Raw genomic sequence first — 22,831 nt, 5'->3', positions numbered from 1 at the left:
TGCCTTGCAGCACTGACATGAGTGAAAAGTGATCAATCTTTGTGATTTAAAAAAAATGTTTGCCGATTTCTTTTTGTAAAATCTCTGAAACAGGAGGAGTAAGGATAACACAGAATTCAATTATTGATTAAATAGCATAATAAAAGAAGCAAGAAAGTCACATAACTTAAAAGTTTCGTTTTTTTAAAATTTCCAGTCTATGTAAACGAAGGGCAAAATAACTTTGAAACTAGGAGAATTCAGGTGGAGGAAACTATTTATTAAATTAAAAACATAAAAGCCCTTGAAGAAACAATACTACTTGAAGATTTTAAATTATACAGAAGCATAAGGCAAAACAAAATCAAAGAGAATAAATTCTGGATTCAACCACTACAATCCCTAAGGAGTCTCAAAAGCAGAAATTTTCAGCAATAAACAAACCAGATAATATCTTTTATAAGAATCAGCACTATCAGTATACGCTTCACTTAAAGGTACAAAAGAAAAAAATTACAAACATTTAGAAATGGAAAGAAAATGGCAGAAAAAACTGCTTGGAATGATACTGCATTTGACTAGCCCATTCCATCTTTCAACAAAAATTTCAATGTTGGTATGTGCTAGTAGTATGTGCTAGATGTTAGAGTCACAGCAATGAACAAAATGGACAAACACCTGCCTTCATGAAGCTTACATTCTAGTGGAAAAGGAAAACAAAGGGACATGAGAAATAAAATATGTAGTATGCTAGACGGTGACTCGTGCTATCCAGAAAAACTGATAGGATTCTCTATGACAGATTTGGATTCAATTTGTTTTAGCAAATTTCTCACCCCTAAACCCCTACACACAAGCACTTCTGTGAAAACTGCATTGTGTCTGTTTAACAGACTATAAGCCATGAAGTCCAAAATAAATCACTGTAATTTACAACGGTCATAAGTTCCTCTGTTTTCAAACTTTTATGGCTTCTGATTTACTTGCAAAAATTAAGCTCAGCAGCTTACAATTTAGTAAATGTAAACATGTAAAAGTATACTAACAAATACCTGTGGCTGAGAGCTGATTACCTGTATTTTTCAAGTTAATATAACATAATTTTAAGAAGTACACTGAACTAAAATCATTTTATGTGTATAATACAGATCACCAAAATATGTTTTTAAAATAATTCAGACCTTCAAATTCCCTGTCCAACCCTCTCCCCCTTAAAAAACAAAAACAAAAAAAAACACACTATTATCCTATTCCTAGATAATCTACAATGGGAGTCTTCCTCCTTACAGAGTAAGGAAGAGCTGGGAAGGAATACTGAAAGAAAAGCATTGAAAGGCGATTTTCACATGGCCTTCAAGAAATCCTTAAGAAACAGCACACTTTCAACAGACGTCATGACCTTTCAAATGATAAAACAACATCCTGAGTGGAAAACTAATGTGCAAAGCTAATGTTTGGGTCAATCTCAAAAGTCATTTAATTGAAGGGAGTGACTAACCAAGACCACCTGTACCCAATGCACTGATAAGTTACAAAGCAAGAAATCCAAGGCAGCTCTACTTTATCAATGTCAACTCTCTGAACGACACTGACCAAAGTAGAAAGGAATAGATATTCAATATTAAAACATAAGTAAAAACCAATATTAAACCATACAACATAAGTTGTATTCTCATTTACTAAAACAATGATAGCCAAACAACAAAAAAAGCATCTTTCATCTCTTATTAAAAGTAATTCTGATGACAGGACAGCAATGCACAAACAACTTATGCACTAAGAAAAATGGCCAACTCACTAGTCAGTGACTGGTGTTTATAGGTCTTCTCTAGGAACCTGTCCACCTAAGCCTATCAAGACTTTGAACCCTTATGTAATACCTAGCAAAAAATCAATATTACCCAGTTGTGTTAGAAAAAGAATCACAGTAATAGAACTTCCTATTATTTGCTCACATTTCTCAGAAGTGATGAAAGGAGAATTCTAACATTAGAATAAATAAAATTACTCTGAACCTTAAAACATATCCTGAAATGTTAAGTACATCTACCTTCGTGCTTCAAGGCTGAATCTAGTTAAATGTTTTTGCAAAAGCTTTCAATTAAGTTTGCATGGTTGCCCTGTAATTCTCTGGATGAAAAGCTTGGAAGCTGGCTAAAGATATCAAGAGAGCTGACTGAACGTAGATGAGCACTGTTCCTTAACAAGCCTACAATTTCAGTAAAAAAAAAAAAAAAAAAAAAAAAAATGCAGTCAGTTCTATCAAAGATAATCTACTCTAAGCAGGGTTCAACTATCATTTCATATTGTTTGTGAACCTTCATATTCAGTTACCTAAATTTAGCAATATGAAGTCTATTGTGATAAAAATAAAATTTCCTTAAGTGAACTGAAATTAGTCCAAAAACGAATCCTGCTGTGTACTTTAACTAATAGAAATTGAGATTGAACAGTTTAACAGTTCTCTAGAGTTTCTAAGTCCAAGTTATTCCAGGAAAACAGTAATCAACCATTTGTGGCAATTCAACACATCAATAAATCTTAAAGACTTAATGGCAAAGAAAAAAATTACCAAAAAGTAAGTTCAATTTATGGCCAAAAAAAAATGGAGTCAATTATACCTATGTAGATAATATTAGGTTTTACTACACTTCCTAAAAATGAGATTAAAAATCAAACAACACATTGGGCCTAGCTTACTGCATAAGAGCAAATGAATGAAGAGTCCAGATACTGCTCTTTGTACTGTTCTTACAGAATCACATCATCAATATTAATAATGGTAGTAACAGTACTAATACTATCATTACTCTTAAGTATCTTCCAAAATATTCACAACACTTTCCTTAATTGTGTAATCAGCAGATTATATCTTAAGAGGTAGATAAAGGCAGGGGAAGAAAAAGTTGCCAAAGACTATATAATAAGCCAGATGAATAACCAAATTCTCAAATTTTTTTTTATTTTAAATCAATATCCAAAGACAAACCATAATTCTGGTATTGTATAGCTAGTAACAGCTGACCTAAGGAAATTTATAAAAAATTAAATTATTAAGGAGTTGTTATGATCATTTCTTTCATCTGATCATTTTAAAATAGGAATAGAAGTCGTTTAAAATCATAGTGCTATTATGTTACAAGGACAAAAATGGTCACGCTGCACTCTTCAACTGCCCAAATCACTTCCTTCCAACAAGATGATGAAGAGACCCTTATCTCGGTTTACCTCTAATTAAACAGATGCATCTATAGGAAATCATGGCAAAAATTACTCAATTTCTTAGTTATGACAAAATCAATCTTTCTTCCAAATCTTTTATCTGTAAAAAAGTCATGTAAATCTAAAAATTATTTGTCATCAAAGCAAGAATACAGTATTCAATTATAAATTCTACAAAGCTTTAGAGCTCTTAGCCAGTTGTTTAAAATCTTTTCATGCATTCTTGAGATTTACCTTAAAATGAGAATAGAAAGTAAATTTCAGAGGATTTCTCTATCATATCATCCTCTTTAATTTGAAATGAGCTGATGTGCTTTTGAGAATATTTTTAAGGGAGTTTCTTTCCCCCTTTAAAGTTTTACATTTTATTCTATAAAATAAATATATAACCAATATATATAAATCTTGAAACCTATGTGCACTGGTATATGTCTACATGGACACAAGTTTTGAAGACCTTTCAATGAATTTATGCAAAAACTGACTACTTTGAGACAATGAAAAGGCCATTTTCATTTGCTGATATCTGACAAAGCATTTTAGACTCAGTGTTCAACTTATGGAAAGATATACAAAGGGCTAAAAACAAAATCAATAATATCTACCCTGTAATAACATATCTTAGAGCTCTTAAATCATATCCAACTCAAGATAAAAGAATATTCTCATCCACTGAGATCTGAACATGTCCCAGAAATACATGAGTAATTATGACACAGAGGTAATAATAGCACAACTATCAACACAGATTTTTAGACGTATAATTCAGCCTGGAGGCTAGGAGATGGCCTAATTTTTCAAGATTCCTTTTTGCCCTATTGAAGGATTAAAGGTGCATACAATGAATTGGAAAATAGTGCTAAACATTCCCTTTGTATACGATCCTCACAGATAACTATAATGGACCAACTATGACAGAAAGGAATCTCACTCACTAATACAATCAATCACAAGTCAACATGACTTTTTGTCCTCTTCCTCCTGCACCATACCTGCAAAATCTCACCCTGTGAAGCCCATCACCACAGTGAATTCAGGCCCCCTATAAATCTTCTGAAAATACAATTCTTCAAAGGCATTTGACTGTGAGGAATTCTCCCTTACTTTACCACGCCTGCTTTAGGTTGTAAACCATATGGAGTGTATTATACTTATACTAACTACTCTTCAATAACTTCAGAAGGCAATTCTAAATTTTTAATGCACCCTGTAATGCACATGTTTTGAACCAAGGTTTTTTGCGTAATTCTTGTTTCTTCACTGGCTTAAGGCAGCTAAAATTAGCCTTTGTAGGTAATTCCTAATCTGAATTCCAGTTTTTTACTACACAAGTTCCCGGGCAACAGGTAGGTTTACAATCTTAGTAAATGACACGCCACTCATTTGTTAACGGCAGAGAGTATTTATATTAAAGCGGGTGCTTTTCTGTCCTGTAAGAGCAACCAGCAGGACTCTTTCTCTAACAGGCAGCAGTTGCTTACTGAGGCCAGTCAAGATTAGAACATTTCAGATGATTTTTTTTTCCCGTACAGAATACTTCTTAAATTTAGTAGTACTGACATGGAGAAAGTAAAAGGTAATGAAAAGGAATAGTCCTTGAATACAAATGGGTTAGTTTTCAGATGATAAAAGACAAAAGAATAAAAACGAACATTGGTGTTCAGAAGAAATGCCAGGAAAGAAAAAAAAAGCATATATCTTTCCTTTTATCCAACTCTTATTAAACATAAGACAATGTCGACCTTGAGCTCACTATCTTAAAAGAAGTGCAATATTCTATGAATTGAGGTCATACATAAAGCATCTAAATATGTAGGATCTGACATCCTGAACCTAGGTTAGGAAAAAAGTGTTTGCAGAGGCAGAAATCCAGATTCCACTAGGAATTCTTCCAACAAAAAGATAAGACTCAGAGTGTATACAAAAAACTAAATATAAACAAGCAAACTTCTGTATCTTTGTAGATGCTGGTGGAGTTTTTTTGTTTTCAATTGGTTTTTGTTGTTTAGTTAGTAAATAAATAATATTCTATTATCAATAATGTTAAATGTGGGAAAAAAATGAAAGTAACCAGGATAGGAAATTACAAAAAGCAGAAATTCAATCTAAAATCTTAAGCTAACAATCTTTAAATAAGGCAGCAGTCTTCTAATGAGAGAGAAAACTATTAGCAATTTTAAAAGCCAAATGTTTATACATAGGGATAAAAGGAAAGTACTGCCTAAAACAAATGCATGATTTTAGAAATCAAAAGTAAGGAAGAAAACAGCTGTGACTCTAGCACTTAAATCATATTCCAAGAGAGCAGAAAAATATGATAATCCAAGTTGAACTATTTAAGCAATGTCAGACCTCACTTTCTTCACTAATTCCAAAACTTGAGGCTTAAGGGTAAAAATATGCAAATGGTAAAAAATATGAAAAAGTTATTTGATAAAACTGAGGACAGAATAAACATTATGAACTGTTAAAATTATTATATGTGAACATACTACATTTAAAATTTAAAATATTCAGCTATTAGAATCTATGAATCAGAAATAAAATTAAAATCCAAATTACAAATACCTTAAACATATTTAAAAACACTATTTTCTGTTCCTTTTATCCACATAGAATATGTTAATCAGAAGACCACATGACACAGAAAATGTTATAAGATTTTGCTTCATGTTTCCAATTATACACAGTGGAAAACTTTTCATGAATTCAAAGTTTAAACACATGCAACTTAATTTAAAGTCCTCGAGGCTTTATTTACCGTCTTGTGACCGTTCTGGCAGGCCACATGCAGCGCTGTCTGCCCCATCGCGTCCTCAACATCGACGTCACTGACGTGTTGTACAAGGTCATGGAGTAGTTCTGTCCGCCCATTCACAGCCAGCCAGTGTATCTGTGCAGCCATTTAGGTTACTTAACATTTGTGCAAGAGTGTTTCATATAAACGCAGCAGATAAATAATGCAATTATTTCTCAACTGTGAGCATGACATGCACACTAAAGATTAAAATTAAAATTTAAGCCAATATACTTTTTTCCTATATTTTTATATGGGGAAAAAATATGCATGAGGATGTAGGTTACACCACCATGTACTTCAAAATCAAGCATTTCATGGTTTCAAAGTAGTTAAAAATCCTAAACTTAGGATCACCAAATACTCTGCTTCTTAGATGACCATGGACTGTATGTATAGATTATCTCTAGAGAAGAGGTACTGGATATTTTTCCTCCCCCAGAAACAAACATAAGTTAAAAAGTAATTAATATGACAGTAGGTGTCATATTCTTTACTTCCTATATTTTACACATAATGCATGTAACATATATAAATAACATATATGGGGAGGATTAAAAAAAATATAAAACACCTATAAGTCTACCACACAAAGATAATCAATGTTAAAACTTTGGACTATGCTGTCCATGCATTTTTCATCTGACTTTTTTCCCATTAAAAAAATATATCATGGGGCTTCCCTGGTGGCGCAACGGTTAAGAGTCCGCCTGCCAATGCAGGGGACACGGGTTCGAGCCCTGGTCCGGGAGGATCCCACATGCCGCAGGGCAGCTGGGCCCTTGCGCCACAGCTGCTGAGCCTGCACTCTGGAGCCCGCGTGCCACAACTACTGGAGCCTGTGCTCCGCAACAAGAGAGGCACCGCAATGGGAGGCCTGCACGCCGCGGCGAGGAGTGGCCCCTGCTCGACACAACTAAAGAAAGCCCACGTGCAGCAATGAAGAGCTAATGCAGCCAAAAATAAATAAATAAATTTAAAAATATGTATATATCATGAAACTTTTGTTTTAAAACGGTAACTCTGAACCCATGCATTAGCTCCTACTTCTTCCCCAAACATTACTGAAATGACAGTAAAGAGTACTTTTTCTTAAAGGACAGACCTATTAAGAAAAAGAAAAGGAGAGAATACAAGAGCAACACATTTTGGAAGCTGGAAACTTTTGTCTGAATTGTCAGAACAAAGAGCTGAATTCTAAACCAGTAATAGAGCACCAAGAAGGTAGATTCAGATCACAGAACTCCCAAAAGGCTCAAGAATAGGTAGTAACACTCTGCTGCACTTCTTGAAGTTACATATAACTTTTATATGCACTAGGAAACCAAAATATTTGTATGACTTGCTTTATCGCAGTATTCATTTTATTGACATGGTCAGGAACAGAACCCACAGTATATCTGAGGTATGCCTATAAATAAAAACCCAAAACATGAGAAAGGCAAAGGAATCTCCAGGATAATGGTGAAGAGATATTCCAAATAACGCTGTAAAGCAGGCCTAGAAATCAACCAGTCTCACTTAGAGAACAGCAGTCTCCATAACAGACTCCTTCAAAACTATTCAAGAAGCTGAAAGGTACTGAACACATACTATGAGGATATTTACAAAGCTCAGGGAAGTCTAGTAATGAATTAACAACACGTATTTAGAAAACAAAAAAAAATGTTAAGGTTCGATAAAGGAAGAAACAGAAATAAAAGACATACAGATTGGAAAGGAAAAGATAAAACTATCTCTATTTGCAGATGACATGACTGTCTATGTAGAAGATCCCAAGGAATCTACCAAAAACTCCTAGAACTAATAAGTGAGTTCAGCAAGGTCACAGGCTACATGATCAACACATAAAAGGCAACTGCATTTCCATGTACTATCAATGAACATGCAGAAATAAAAATTAAAAACAATGTCACGGGACTTCCCTGGTGGTGCAGTGGTTAAGAATCCACCTGCCAATGGTTTGACCCCTGGTGCTGGAAGATCCCACATGCCACGGAGCAACTAAGCCCGTGCGCCACAACTACTGAGCCTGCATGTCACAACTACTGAAGCCCGCATGCCTAGAGCCCATGGTCCGCAACGAGAAGCCACTGCAATGAGAAGCCCGCGCATTGCAACAAAGAGTAGCCCCAGCTCACCACAAGAAGAGAAAGCCTGTGCGCAGCAACAAAGACCCAACGCGGCCAAAAATAAATAAATAAAATAAATTTTTAAAAAATTAAAAAATAAAAATAAAAACAATGTCACTTACAATTGCTCCAAAGAAAACAAAATACCTAGCTATACACTTAAAACATGCACAAGATCTGTAAGCTGAATAATACAAAATTCTGATGAAAGAAATCAAAGACCTAAATAAACGGAGAGACATACTGTGTTTATAGATTGGAAGACTCAACATAGTAAAGATGTCAATTCTCCCCAAACTGATCTATAGGCTTAATGCAATTCCAATAAAAAATCTCAGCAAGGTTTTTTGTCATAGACAAGTTTATTCTAAAATGTATATGGATAGGTAAAGAACCAGAGTAGCTAACACAATCTTGACAAAGAAAAATAAAGTGGGAGGAATTACTCTACCTGATATTAAGGCTTACTATACAGCTAGAGTAATCAAGACAGCGTGGTATTGGCAAAGGGACAGACAGATCACTGGAACAGAACTGAGGACCCAGAAATAACCCCATACAAACATGCCCAAAAGATTTTTGAGAGAGAGACAAAACCAATTTCACGCAGGAAGTATATAGCCTTTTCAACAAACAGTGCGAGTAACTAGACTCCATAGGTAAAAAAAATAAGCCTTGACTTAAGCATCACAGACAAATATTAGCTCAAAATAGATCACAGGCTTAGATGTAAAATGTAAAAGTATAAAACTTTTTGAAAAAGATAGGAGAAAATCTTCAGAATGTACAGCTAGGCAAAGAGTTTCTAAACCTGATACCAAAAACACAATCCATAAATGGAAAAACCGATATACTGAACATCAAAATTTAAAACTTCCGTACTACAGAAGGCTCAGTTAAGAGTACTGTAAATCATCTATGCTTCAATTTAATAAATAAATAAATAAATAAATAATAAAAATAAATAGAAAGATAAAAGTGATAGAAGAGGGATTTTGAAGGTGAAGGTGGGAAGGGCAAGGTGTTCTTGGGTAGATCAGCTTGAGGAAGGAGCACACGTATAAAGGCTGAAGACCTGGAAAGTGAGCCCCTTAACTATCCATGCTACAGACCTTTGGAAGTCTTCATGAACCCCCAGGGGTACCTGAACACCAGTTAAGCTCACTGCTCCAATACAGCATGCTCTCTTGCATCTCCAAGCCCTTGCCAACCTATTCCACAGAGCTAGAACCCCACTACCACTCCCAACCTCACAATCACCACTTACACTAGTCTAACTTCTGTTTGTCCCTCTGGCCTCAGCTCTTGTGATACTTCCCTGGGATGCCTCCTCCAGCGCCACTGGTGAGGATGGGTCCCCTGCTCTGACTTCCACAGCATCTCCATCACCTATGTTAACATTCATTACAGTGTGTCACCATTGCCTGTCGACTATCCTGACTTCCTTGGAAGTCTGGGGAAGACAAGGACTTGGTCAGTCAAATTACTGCTCTAACCCCATACCAGTGAAGTGCCTGGCACATAATAGGTATCCAAGAAAATCCTGTTCACAGAACAAATGAATGAAGAAACATGAAGAGTCCTTTGTGAGGGTGATCAGCCTACAAAGTATGCAGTCAACAGTTCTCTCCTTTTATATGAAAAATCCTGGGGATCTGGACTCCCCACTGAAGGTTCTTCCATCTCAGGAGCGCTTGACTTTACCGCCCCACATGCTTGGCGGCCACTATTCAATTCTGCAGCAACACATTTCCACCATCCTAGCTAGCTTCCTTCAGCTGATGGGGTCAATGTGCCTGGCTGTTGAACTAATTCCATCATGTGATCTGGGACTAGGCAGGAACATGCTTGGTGGCCAGAACTGTTTCTAAGAGAAGGAGGCACACCACACCAATCAGGGCCACAGGACAGAACACTGAGATTGGTCTCAGGCAGAAAAAGAGCTGAGACTGTTTTTATATAATAAGCCTTGTAGAATCATTTGACTCTTTAAATACATGCATGAATAATTTTTTAATAAAAATTTTATTTTTAAAAATTTTATATCCCACTTCCCTTAAAGTTCAGGAGTGAAGGGGGAAAATTAGCAGATAAAAACTTATGCGATTAAACAGACTATGTTAGTACTGAGCACCTTATCTTGCCTATACTAGAGAGTGTCCTAAGGATAGAGCTATGTCAATTCCATAGTTTTATAACCCTCTGTGGTACCTACCATATCACTATAGCATCCTGTAGATAACTGGAATACAGTTTTTCTTTACAGAGTAAATGGTGTTACACTGTTACTATGTAACAAAAATGTAGATTATCATAGGAATTGTGAATTCCATATAATAATCATGATTGAACTTAATCTTTAACAAGTCATTCTCAGAATAACACATCTTAGGAAAGCTGGTTTTTTATGCCTCAGCTCCCTCCCTGCCCACTGAAAAAAAAATTTTAATCAGAAAGGCCTTGAAAACTAGCATGGTATGTAAATACTCAATATTCTTCTTTATTCACAAATTAAAAGATTCAAAATCTACAAAAACTACCAAAGGAAGGTTAAAAAAAAAAAAAGTTCAGCTTTATTGAGGTATAATTGACAAAACTGTAAGACATTTAAAGTATACATCACAATGATTTGATATACATTGTGAAAGGATTTCCACTATCCAGTTAATTAAAATCTCCATCACCTCACATACAGGAAGGTAAAATTTAACAGAATTTATTTCTGTCACAATGTCAAAACAATTTCTCAGTAATCACATAATTCTATTTTATCTCTACTTCTAAATCAAATCTGCTCCATTAAATGACAATATGATTAAAATTTTTGTATCTCAACAATCTCTTCAGAAATATCCCACACCACCCTCCCTATAATATCTACACGGATCAAAAAAATATAATCATATTTTTGAAAAGAAAGTGACATGGCAAAAAGGATAAAAATACTAGTTTAAGTAAGATATAACAAGTCTGAAAGGATACAGGCTAAAATATTAACAGTGATTATCTCTGAGTGCAAGGAGTACAGGTGAGTGATCATTCCCTTAGTTACCTTTTATTTCCTTTCCTTTTTTTTTTTCATTCCTTTCCTTTTTAAAACTAAGATGAGTTATAAAAACATAGCCATCCAAACTTTCCTACCATGTACATATTAAAAGAATTTAAAAGGACATAATGAAAAACAGCTGTCCTATAATGAACTCATAACACACCTTAGCGGAGATGCTCCTACAAACTCTCTTGAAAGTCAGTGACAAAAGCTAGGGGATCAAGACTTCAAAATAAATGAAAGGTCATAAAGTTAAAAAATAAGGGGAAAGGAGAAACATGGTGAACCATAACTTCTCTTAATAAATATAGCTGAGAACTGTGTCTCAAATCATTCTGTATCTTCTCAATTACCACAAAGAAGTAACTGCACAAATACTTGTACTACACTTTGCATTACTATCACCTTCAATATTATTTTCTAAAAAGTATTTTTAAAATCACAGATAAAAATTCTTAGCACTTACTGCTGTAAGGCCTTCATTATTACAAATGTTGACATCAGCACTGTATTCTAATAATTTACTCATGCATTTCTTCTGCCTGAAAAGAAAGAGACAGTCACAGATAACTGGTACTAGAAAAATAAACAAATGACAATTATTTTACTGAAATAGTAACTATACTCAACATTAATTAATGGCAAATATCAACTTCCATCTGCAATATTTAAATAAGTACTGTAACATCTGAAACAAAACACAAAATTTTTTCTATGACTCAAAGATAATAGGATAAAGAAAAGGCACAATGAGGTTTTCATGCCATTGGGACAAATTCATCATTCAAAGTGCTGAGAAATTTCTAGAGTTGACAGAATATTTGGAATAGTAATCTTCATTAGAAATGTCAGACAATATAAGTCTAATGGAAGGGGAATGGACAGAGTAAAATGATGTCTCAATGTTGTATCCTACATTCTTGATTGCAAAATATTTAAAATACTAAGATGAGTTATAAAAACCACAAAATTAATAAAATGCCTATCTATTCATCCCCCTACTTCACTTTTTTTTCAATTTATTTTACTGTGGTAAAATACACATAACATAAATTTATCATCTTAACCATTTTTAAGTATACAGTTCAGTGATATTAAGTATATTCATATTGTTGTGCAACCATCACCACCATCCATCTCAAGAACTCTTTTCAGCTTGCAAAGCTGAAATTCTATATCCATTAAACAATAACTCCCCATTCCCTCTCCTGCTAGCCCCTGGCAACCACGATTCTACTTTCTATATCTATGATTTGGGCTTATCTAAGTACCTCATAAAAGTGGAATCATACAGTTTGTCTTTCTGTGATTGGCTTATTTCACTTAGTATAATGTCCTCAAGGTTCATCCATGTTGTAGCATATGTCAGAATTTCTTTCCTTTTTAAGGCTGAATAATATTCCATTGTATGTATATACCACATTTTGCTTATCCATTCATCTGTCAATGGACACATAGATTCCTTTTGTTTTAGCTATTATGAATCATACTGCTATGAGCTCAAGTATACAAATATTTCTGCAAGACCCTGTGACAAATTTTCGGGGGTTATATACCCAGAAGTGGGATTGTTGGATCATATGGTAATTCTTTTTTTTTTTTTTTGGCCACGCCATGCAGCTTGTGTGATTCTAGCTCCCTGACCAAGGGATTGAACCTGGGCCTTCAGCAGTGAAAGCGAGGAATCCCAACCACTGTACAGCCAAGGAATTTCCCATATGATAATCCTATTTTTTATTTTTTAAGGAAGCACCAAACTAGTTTTCAGAGCATCTGTACCATTTTCCTTTCCCACCAACAGAGCACAAGGGTTCCAATTTCTCCACATCCTCATCAACACTTGTCATTCTGTCAACACTGTTTTTCTGATAGCCATACTAATGAGTGTGAGTTGGTATCTCACTGTAGTTTTAATTTGCATTTCCCTGATTAGGGGTACTGAGCATCTTTTCATGCTCTTATTGGCCACCTACGTATCTTATTTAGAGACATGTCTACAAAAGTCCTTTGCCACCTTTTGAACTGCCTACCACTTCATTTTGCTCACAATGTTTCCTCCTAGTCACTCTTCAGTATTTATCTCAATTTCCCCTTCATTAAATAATTAAATGAAAATTCATGCTTTGGAAACAAAGTGATACACACACTATATATATATATATATATATATATATATATATATATAAAAATAAATAAAATATGCTTTTTATGTATATGCTTAACTATGCTCAGTATTGAATTAAGGAAATATGATTTAATCCATGGCATGAAAAAGTTTATGATCTAGTTGAGTAAATGATATATATATATATATACATAAAAAATATAAAATAGGGTATGTGTAATAGCATATTATGTATAATGTTACACAATATAGTATATATAGTATTAATATGAGTATTGAGATACTGTGATTTATAGGAAAAACATATATTTGGTCTTAATCCACACTTTTTGGGTCACAGCTCCCAAACCCTTGGAATTTCCTAAGCAATTAAGGGCAATGGGCCTCATTTCCTGAAAATGTTTCAGGGAAGGTGAATTTTGGGTCCCACCCAAGGGTGGGGGTTGGTTGCCAGGAGAACCAACCACATGACTACAGAGTACTTTCAGTCCCACCCCGATTTCCAGGGAGGGGAGAGCACCTGGAGGTTGAACCAACTGCTAGTGGCCAATGATTTAAGTCAATCATGACTATGTAATGAAGCCTGCATAAAGACCCAGAAGGAGAGCTTTTTGCCCCTTTCAGGGAGAGCTTCCCGGATGGGAATCAAAATGTTTCTCCGTGTGACCATGCCGGGACCTTCTTTGTTCAGGACCTCACCCTGTGTATCTGTCTCTTCATTTGGCTATTGATTTATATCCTTTAATACCCTTTTATAATAAATCAGTAATCTAGTGAGTAAACAAACAGATTTTCCTGAGTTCTGTGAGCCATTCTAGCAAATTAATTGAACCCAAGAAAGGGATCGTGGGGACCTCTGATTTATAGCCAGTCAGTCAAAAGTACTGGTAACAACCTGGACTTTCGACTGGAATCCTGAGTTGGAGGGGGTTGTCGGAACCTCCAACTTGTAGCCAGTCAGTCAGAAGCACCACTAGTGACTGAGCTTGCAAATGGCATCTGAAGTAGAGAGTGGTCTTATAGGACTGAGCCCTTTACCTACAGAATCTGCTTCTACCTGAAGGTACGTAGTGTCAGAATTGAGCTGACTTCTAGGACACTTTGCTGGCATCCGAGAATTGCTTGTTGGTATGGGGAAGCCTACACACACACACACACACACACACACACACACACACACACACAGTGGAACTGGGTACAGGAACCCTTTGCAAGTATGTTATATATATATATATATGACATACAGAGAATATACATAATACATGTACTATATATAACTATTGACTCAGATAATAAATATCTTCGTGCCATGGATTATATCATATTTCTTTAATCAACTCAGTACTAAGCACAGCTAACTGATTACTAATTATTAAATCTTATAATCAATAGCTAAAATTTTTATTAACTGAATATAAACCTTTTAAAAGAGAACAAATTACTTTCCTTGCTTTTATTTTTTTATACATAAAATGAGGTTAAATGTCATTTAAAATCAGCTTTATAATCAAAGAAATGGAAGAAAATAAAGCTCTGAGTAAACTTTTAAGTTCAAAAGTTTACAAAGTTCCTTCATCTAACACATTGTTATGAAAACCTTAGAAAATAAATCTTCAATAACATGAGGCAACAGACCAGAAAGTCTTATTAAAATTAATATTGCATTGTTTAAATTATGTGTGTGTGTGTGTCTGCACCCATATTGCTGGATTTCTAAAATCTATTCAGAAGCCTGTCGTGGACCACTGGCATATTGTCAAAATAAACACTTAGGTGGGACTGTACCAGGGAAAAAGCTCCAAAGAAGTGTTTAGGGTAGAGGTTGTTGAAGAAAAGCAGCAATCCATAATCCCCCTCCCAAAAATGAACTGCAAAAGGTACGGGGCAATATGAGAGAACTATATCCTTTCTCTTACTTAATAATCATTATTGCTATTTTCCAGAACCCTGAGTAAATCAAAAAGACCAACTAAGTACACACCAATTTTGCTTAGAATGGAGCTAAAATGTTAACTAACACATGAGTTCTGCCCTTTATGAGCTCACAATCTAGCCCAAAAAATAAAAAAAAAATGTTTCTGGGACTTCCCCGGCAGTCTAGTGGTTAAGACTCCACACTTCCACTGCAGGGGGTGTGGGTTCAATCCCTGGTTGAAGAACTAAGATCCCACATCCCGGTGCGGCAAAAAAATTTTAAAAAAAGAAAAAAGAGAAAATGTTTCAAATCTGACCAATATGCAACGTAAGGATACACAATAATTTTTAAGTCTTCCTTTTTTATATTCTCATACAATCATAAGCAATGCTGGATCCTACTGTACAGGAAACAACTATTTTCCTGCCCAGACACTGCAACAATTATAAGAAGTTTATGGTAACCCAAATGACACAGGGACCAGTCATCCACGTGCTCAGAGGCAGCTTACTGGGTTTTCCACTGGAAAGGAGGGCAATTTAGTATTAATGCACTGATGGCTGAAGACAGAAACACTAAAGCAGGCCAAGAGAAATACTCTACCCCTCTGACAACGATAGACGAGGGGACAAAACAAAAACCCCCATAAACCAGATAGACCAGCAAAAGGGGTAGAATTCACCTATGACTTCTGCTTCAGTCTAGACAAATTTGAACTTATAGAGAAATTAGAGCCAAAGACTATTTCTGAAACCATCAAAAGCTACAGGAAGCAACAAGTAATCAAGTCACTTAATAAACATTTACTGAGCACCTCTAAGTTGTACAAGGCATTCATTCAATATATAAAAACCAAAATAGTTAAGTATGGAATATCAAAAGTAATCTTTATAGAAATAGAAAGGCATCCAAGTTAGATGTTATGTTAGGGTTATGGACTCTTCTTACTCCTTTTCTCTTCACTGATTTACCATGTGAATTATGTAATAATATCTGTTATATTTCTTCATCTTTAAAATGTAATGGTCTCCAAATTCAATGTCTCACCAAAAAAAAAAAAAAAAAGAAGATAAATATGTGAGGTGATGGATATGTTAACTAACTAGATGACAGAAATCCTTTCACAATGTATAGATCAAATCATGATGTACACTTTAAATATACTATAATTTTATTTACCAATTATACCTCAACAAAGTTGGAAAAAAAATAGAAAGCAATGGTCTCCTAAATGACTAAGTCTCCTACTACAACAGTAGACATTTTTTCCCTGCTGTGCACCAATCTGTCCTTTCATTTACAGTTGCTGAGATACTGTACTAAGATATTTTTCTATATGTAACTTTTTCAGAGAGCTTTGTCACTATCCTACCAACATTTGGAATAATGTATCTAGACCTGAGATCACTTCAACAAGGGAATGAATGATTTAGTCTATGACCTTGGGCGTCACACCCTACAACATACCTAATGTGGCCAATTATTAGAAAAACAATTGTTTAATCAGCACGTTACCTCTTGCAACAGTGGACAACTAAACTGGTTCACGTGCTAAGTCAGGAAATGGGACAGACCAGACAGGGTCAAAGGGCTATGCTTCTCCTCTGTCCAACTGAGACATCACTATGGTTCTTGTCTTTCTGGTTCCACTTTAATCCTTGTCTACAAAAATTTGGCCTCAGACTGAGGCAGTGGACAATTTTAGTCCCATATCCATCTCACTTAGGCAGCCACCTCAACTACCTAGAATTCCTGTTCAAAACCGTCAACAAAAATACTTCCAAGAGTAATCAAAAGAAGAGACACATAGGAATAGCCTTTCATAGAGAAGTTTTCCAGCATTCAAAGAATGTTTATAAATGTAAAGTTCCTCAAGCCCTGAATCAAAAACTACTTATTTTCATTTTAAACATAACTCCAACTATTTTAGTCTGGTTTCTCAGTCCAACAGAATTTTAAGAAGTGAAAAATATTGTGGAGGCAGACACAGAGACGTGACTATCTGAAATTCTTGACAAAAAAACTAGGTATAGGGACTTCCCTGGTGGTGCGGTGGTTAAGAATCCGCCTGCCAATGCAGAGGACACAGGTTTGAGCCCTGGTCCGGGAAGATCCCACATGCCGCGGAGCAGCTAAGCCCGTGCGCCACAACTACTGAACCTGCGCTCTAGAGCCCAGGAGCTACAACTACTGAAGCCCACGCGCCTAGAGCCCGTGATCTGCAACAAGAGAAGCCACCGCAATGAGAAGCCCGCGCACCGCAACGAAGAGTAGCCCCCGCTCGCTGCAACTAGAGAAAGCCCGCGTGCAGCAACGAAGACCCAACGCAGCCAAAAATAAATAAATTTATTAAAAAAAAAAAAAAAAAACTAAGTATAATGTATTTACTCTGTCTTTAGTTGCATTAATAGAATTAACTAAACAATGTGGAAAATAAGCCATGGAGTTCGACATGGCAAAAGACTACCAGGAAAAAGGACACTAAAACAAAGAGGTGAAAATTATGCTTTTCAGAAAATGTCATTATCATACTAGTAAAAATAAACTTTGACAAGTATATCTTCAAGAAGAAAAATATTAGTAAACTTAATAAATTATTAAAATTATAGTTATTTAAAAGTGTAACATAATAATCCAAGACCCACTTCCCAAGGCAAATATTGGGCAAAAGAAAAAAAAAAATTTCCCAAATGAAAGTAGAGTGCCTTGACTACTCTTAGTCATAACTGATAATACAACTTAAGCTACTTAAGAAAAAATATTTACCCATTTCTAGCTGCCAAATGAAGGGGTGTACAGCCTGAAATATCTTGATAGTTAGGATTTGCTCCTTTCTTTAAAAGCAGAACCAAGCATTCCACCGATCCACAACTAAAACAATATTAAAAACAGTTCAGACACATTTAACAAACAGCCATAGTTGACATAGCTTAATTAAAAAACAAAAAGCCCTATTAAACACATTATTTTGGGGGTCCATATTGACCTACAATTTAACTCCTGTCACAAACAGTAAATATCCTCTACTTTCAAGATGCTACATTCTACTACAAAAGCTATGAAGTATTTGAGAAGTTCATATAAAGCAAAATAAAGTATTAGCACATAAAAGAAACCATATAGTACTCTCAACTTTTGGCTTTCCAGAATCCAAATTTATATTGAAAAATCAATTTTATTTAGGTAGAGTAATCTCTACCTAAATCCTAAAGGGTGATGAGATATCAACAAATTGATTAGTTACACACTGGAAAATTATGAATAAAAATCATTCCCACAGCTAAGTAAAAAATATAAAGCCAACAACTTCACATGTAATTAGCATATAAAATCTTATACTGGTGGGATAAAAGTAAAATTTTGGTGAATGTACCCTCTTAAGTATATCCAGGAAAGATAATCCCCGTGCCTAACCTTCTCTAATCTGATCTAGAGCAAGCTAAAACATCAGATATTAAGACTTGAGTCCAACCCCAAGATTAACAATCTATTTAGTGAAAGAACGTAAGCATAGCACACTATGCCCTCGACAAAACAAAGAACCACTCAGCTGTCTGTTCTCATCTCTCCATAACTACTATGGAACACACTGATTCAAAGCTTACTGATCATTACTCTAGACCAAAATTTAATCCAAAATGTCTTCGTCTTACTTTGCTGCAATGTGAAGCAAGCTTCTTTTCACACGTCCAAATGCATAATTGACATCAAACTTTGAATTTGATAGTAGCTCAGAAACAGACCTATGCCAAAAGAAAATTGAGTCAAGGTTAAAAAAAAAAAGTTTTTAAAAACATAATAACTCAAGTTAATAGGTGTTTAGTGTTACTCTTACCAATTATTCAAAAGGTTTTGTCCCACATCAGCCAAAAAACAAGGCACTACTCTCTAAGCGTAGCACAGCAGCCAGTGCAGCATCATCCAAAAACCAACTGCCCTCACCTATAAACGGGTGCTGAAGGGTTCCTCGTCTGCCGCTCTGACTATGTCACCTGCTCTGAGGACACCTAAGTTGGCTTCAGCTCCCACTAGATTCTTGAGAAACAAAGAGAGTAGGACTGGCTGCTCCCCCTGCAGAAAGTTGAGCCTATCTATATTAATTCTGGTCAAATAAGAAAAGTCAGACAAAAACATGTTTTAATTGTATCAGACAGGAGTTCAAAGCAAAAAAATCATTTATATTTTAAACGTGTTTCAAAATACAGTGTCTCTTTACTTTCTCCTCATCATACCAAACTACCCAATGGCTAACCACAGCAGAGCTGTCTGTTACAAGTATAAACATCTCAACACACAGCCAGAAAACCACACCACATGTGCGCCTTGTAAAAAAAAGTGTCAACACTACATCAATAGAAAGAACATCAAAGAAATAGAATATTAGGGAATAACTTGTCCATCAGCCCTAACTTTTTGCTATAAAGATCAGTAGTGACCTCTAACAGAAACCATCATAATGTGTTTTTCACTGTCAGTGACCAAGCAAATACTTGTTTTAAGTTCTGACTATGCATTTAGAAAATCTCTTATCACAGAATTTTACAGTTGATATGGATCTTAGAAAATCTTGTTTCTTATTTCACAGACAGAAAATTATAATAGAGGTTAAATAACTTGCCGCAGGACAAAACCTATGTCCAAACTCTATGGTGTGTTTGTGTGTGTGAGTACACAACATTTAGGTAAATTTATATTCTTAAAAAATATAAATTTGTGGAAAAAATATATATAAATTTGTAAATAGGCACTCACCTGTGTTGATCAGCCATAACCATTGGCATTAATGTATAAACAGCAGTTTCATTATCTAAGTGTTAAAAAAAAAAAGAAAAGGAATTAATTTATCTCCTACTTTTTCCAAAGGGTGATACTTATGACTACTTTAGAGTTTTCTTAACTCTAAATAAAAAGCTAGGAGAAGAGGTGGAAGAAGATTACGGATAGTGAAAAACACCAGAGGTATTGCAAGATTTGCAATAATGCACAATGTTTCATCGTACTTACAAGTACTTTGGAGGAATATTAAGTATATATGAATATCAAAGATATATACGCTAAAATTATTTTAAAACATTACATATACATAGTATTTGCTCCTTGTCAATAACACAAGAAATTTTTAGAAGCTTTTATGAAACAGCATTAAAGTCTTATTTTTACTTATTTACCTCACATTTTCATTTATTACCTTTTATAGAATAAATTCGCAGAAATATGATCCAAAAGAAGTTAAAAGTCAGTAACATCTATAATCTCATGCAATACTTATATAAATTTCAGGTAGTGTTTGAATTTTTTTTTTTTTATGTGAACCATTTTTTTTTTTTTAAAGAACACTTTTTTTTTTAAAGTTTGATATGTACATATGTTGTTCATATCACCGCCATTTATTTATTTATTTATTTATTTATGGCTGTGTTGGGTCTTCGTTTCTGTGCGAGGGCTTTCTCTAGTTGCGGCGAGCGGGGGCCACGCTTCATCGCGGTGCGCGGGCCTCTCACTATCGCGGCCTCTCTTGTTGCGGAGCACAGGCTCCAGACGCGCAGGCTCAGTAGTTGTGGCTCACGGGCCCAGTTGCTCCGCGGCATGTGGGACCTTCCCAAACCAGGGCTCGAATCCCTGTCCCCTGCATTGGCAGGCAGATTCTCAACCACTGCGCCACCATGGAAGCCCCCGATGTCGACCATTTTTAAAGTCTTTATTGAATTTGTTACAATATTGCTTCTGTTTTATGTTTTGGTTTTTCTGGCTACCAGGCATGTGGGATCCTAGCTCCCTGACCAGGGATCAAACCCGCACCCGCTGCTTTGGAAGGCGAGGTCTTAACCACCGAACCGCCAGGAAAGTCCCTGAATTTACTTTTATGTATTACTAATGGTCATTCCTCAATTCAATGCACGTTAGAGCTTTACGTTTTTTAATAAGTTATTTACAGAGAAGTAACCCTGACAAGTCCCATTTAACCCTTAAAGAGTTAATAGCAGTACTAAAATTTATGAGTTAAAGTTTGAGAAAAAGGATATTTGCATAGTATCAAAGTATTTCCCCCATAGTGAATTTACAGTGGAGAACCCAGCAGATTATCACCTTAACCATCTGATAAAGGGTAACGTCACCAGAAATAATACATATCAATATCTTGTAGCCCTTGAGTTTCCACTGAGAAGGGCACATCACTTTTGTAGTATTCTTGCCAAAAATCTGTAACTTTAATCTACTCATGGGAAAACATCACACAAACCCAAATTAAGGGAAATTCCACAAAATACCTCATCAGTCCTCTTAATCAAGACCATTAAAGACAAGGAAAAATTGAAGAAATATCACAGTTCAGGGGAGGTTAAGGAAACATGACAACTAAATGCAATGTGGTATCCTCAATTGGATCCTAAAACAGAAAAAAGACATTAGTGGGAAAACTCATGAAGTTCTAATAAAAGTCTGGAATGTGGCTAACAGTATTACACCAATATTAATTCCTTAGTTTTGATCACTGTTCTTTGGTTGTATAAGATGTGAACATGAGGGGAAGCTGGGTGAAGGGTATACAGGAACTGTGTAATACTTATGCAACTTTTCTGTAAGTCTAAAATTACTTAAAAATGGAAAGTTAAAAAGAAAAAGAAAAAAGAGGGGGAACTGTTATCATTAAAAGATTCTTAAGAGATGAGTCAACCAAATGTAATGTGTGGACCTGACTGGATATTGATTCAAATAAACCAACTGTAAGTGAATATTTCTGAGGAGAAAACTGAACATGGACTGGGTATTTGATGAGAATTAAAATTACTGTTACTTGTGTTGGCTCTAATAATGGTATTGTGATTATGTTTGAAAAAACATTATATATTTAGAAATATATCCTAAAGTATTTAGAGGAAGAGAAAAAATGTTACCATTTCTTCCCATTTTTGTTCATTATTTTACTATTTTTGAATGTATACATGAAGAGCAATTTAGTCCTAGTCAACATTCACAAGTACAGTATGCAGATGCAACAACTCTTTCACTGTAATAATAATTTAATAACCAAAGAATCCTACTAATAACAGCCAACATGTTTTAAACCATTACCTTAAAGGCACTGTTCTAAACACTTCACATGCATATGCGTCACCTCTTTTATCCTCACAGCCACCTTACGAAGTAGGTACTAGTATTATCCCTATTTTACAAATGAGAAAGCTGAAGCACTAAGTAAAGTAATAAGCCGTGTGATGGTGGCATTAAGTGGCTAAACTGGAATTCAAAGCTGGCTGATTCAAAAGCCCCCACAAGAAAAATCTTCCACTGCCCCCAGTATACACTATATAAATAGCCAAACGGTCTACAATACTATTCTTAACATGTACAATACAGTCTAACTTGTTTTATTCTCTTCCATCTCAATTTTTTCAAAATGCTGACTGCAACCACTAAATTATTCTCATTATCTAACAGTGAGTCACCAAAAGGAGTTGAAAAGCACTGCACTAAGCCTCCCTCAGCATGGCAACATTCTTTCTCTCTCATATAATACACGCCCCAATAAAAATGTGAACTTCTAAACCATGACAATTTCAATTAAGTAACTCCATAATAAACAAAGTCATAAACAGGAAATACCCTTATT

The 22,831-nt window shown here is 35.2% G+C and overlaps 1 protein-coding gene across 3 annotated transcripts in view; it reads right to left on the bottom strand.

The window, feature by feature from the left end:
- The window catches only part of HACE1 (HECT domain and ankyrin repeat containing E3 ubiquitin protein ligase 1), a 91,734-nt gene that overhangs the window by 65,507 nt on the left and 3,396 nt on the right, over positions 1-22,831 (bottom strand). For 2 of the 3 annotated variants that reach the window (XM_082475136.1, XM_082475135.1), the window contains exons 2-6: positions 19,972-20,026; positions 18,873-18,962; positions 17,986-18,090; positions 11,646-11,721; positions 5,963-6,094 (exon numbers count right to left, since the gene is read on the bottom strand). In XM_082475136.1, coding sequence (XP_082331262.1) covers positions 5,963-6,094; positions 11,646-11,721; positions 17,986-18,090; positions 18,873-18,962; positions 19,972-20,026 — 458 coding nt within the window. Of the gene's footprint in view, positions 1-5,962; positions 6,095-11,645; positions 11,722-17,985; positions 18,091-18,872; positions 18,963-19,971; positions 20,027-22,831 lie in introns of those variants that run through there. The other variant, XM_082475137.1, reaches the window with a different exon arrangement.

Source organism: Balaenoptera physalus (assembly GCF_965194825.1).
Source record: "Balaenoptera physalus genome assembly, chromosome: 9".
Taxonomy (NCBI): Eukaryota; Metazoa; Chordata; class Mammalia; order Artiodactyla; family Balaenopteridae; genus Balaenoptera; species Balaenoptera physalus.
Note: the sequence above shows the minus strand (reverse complement) of the source record. Positions and strands in the feature narration are given on the sequence as shown.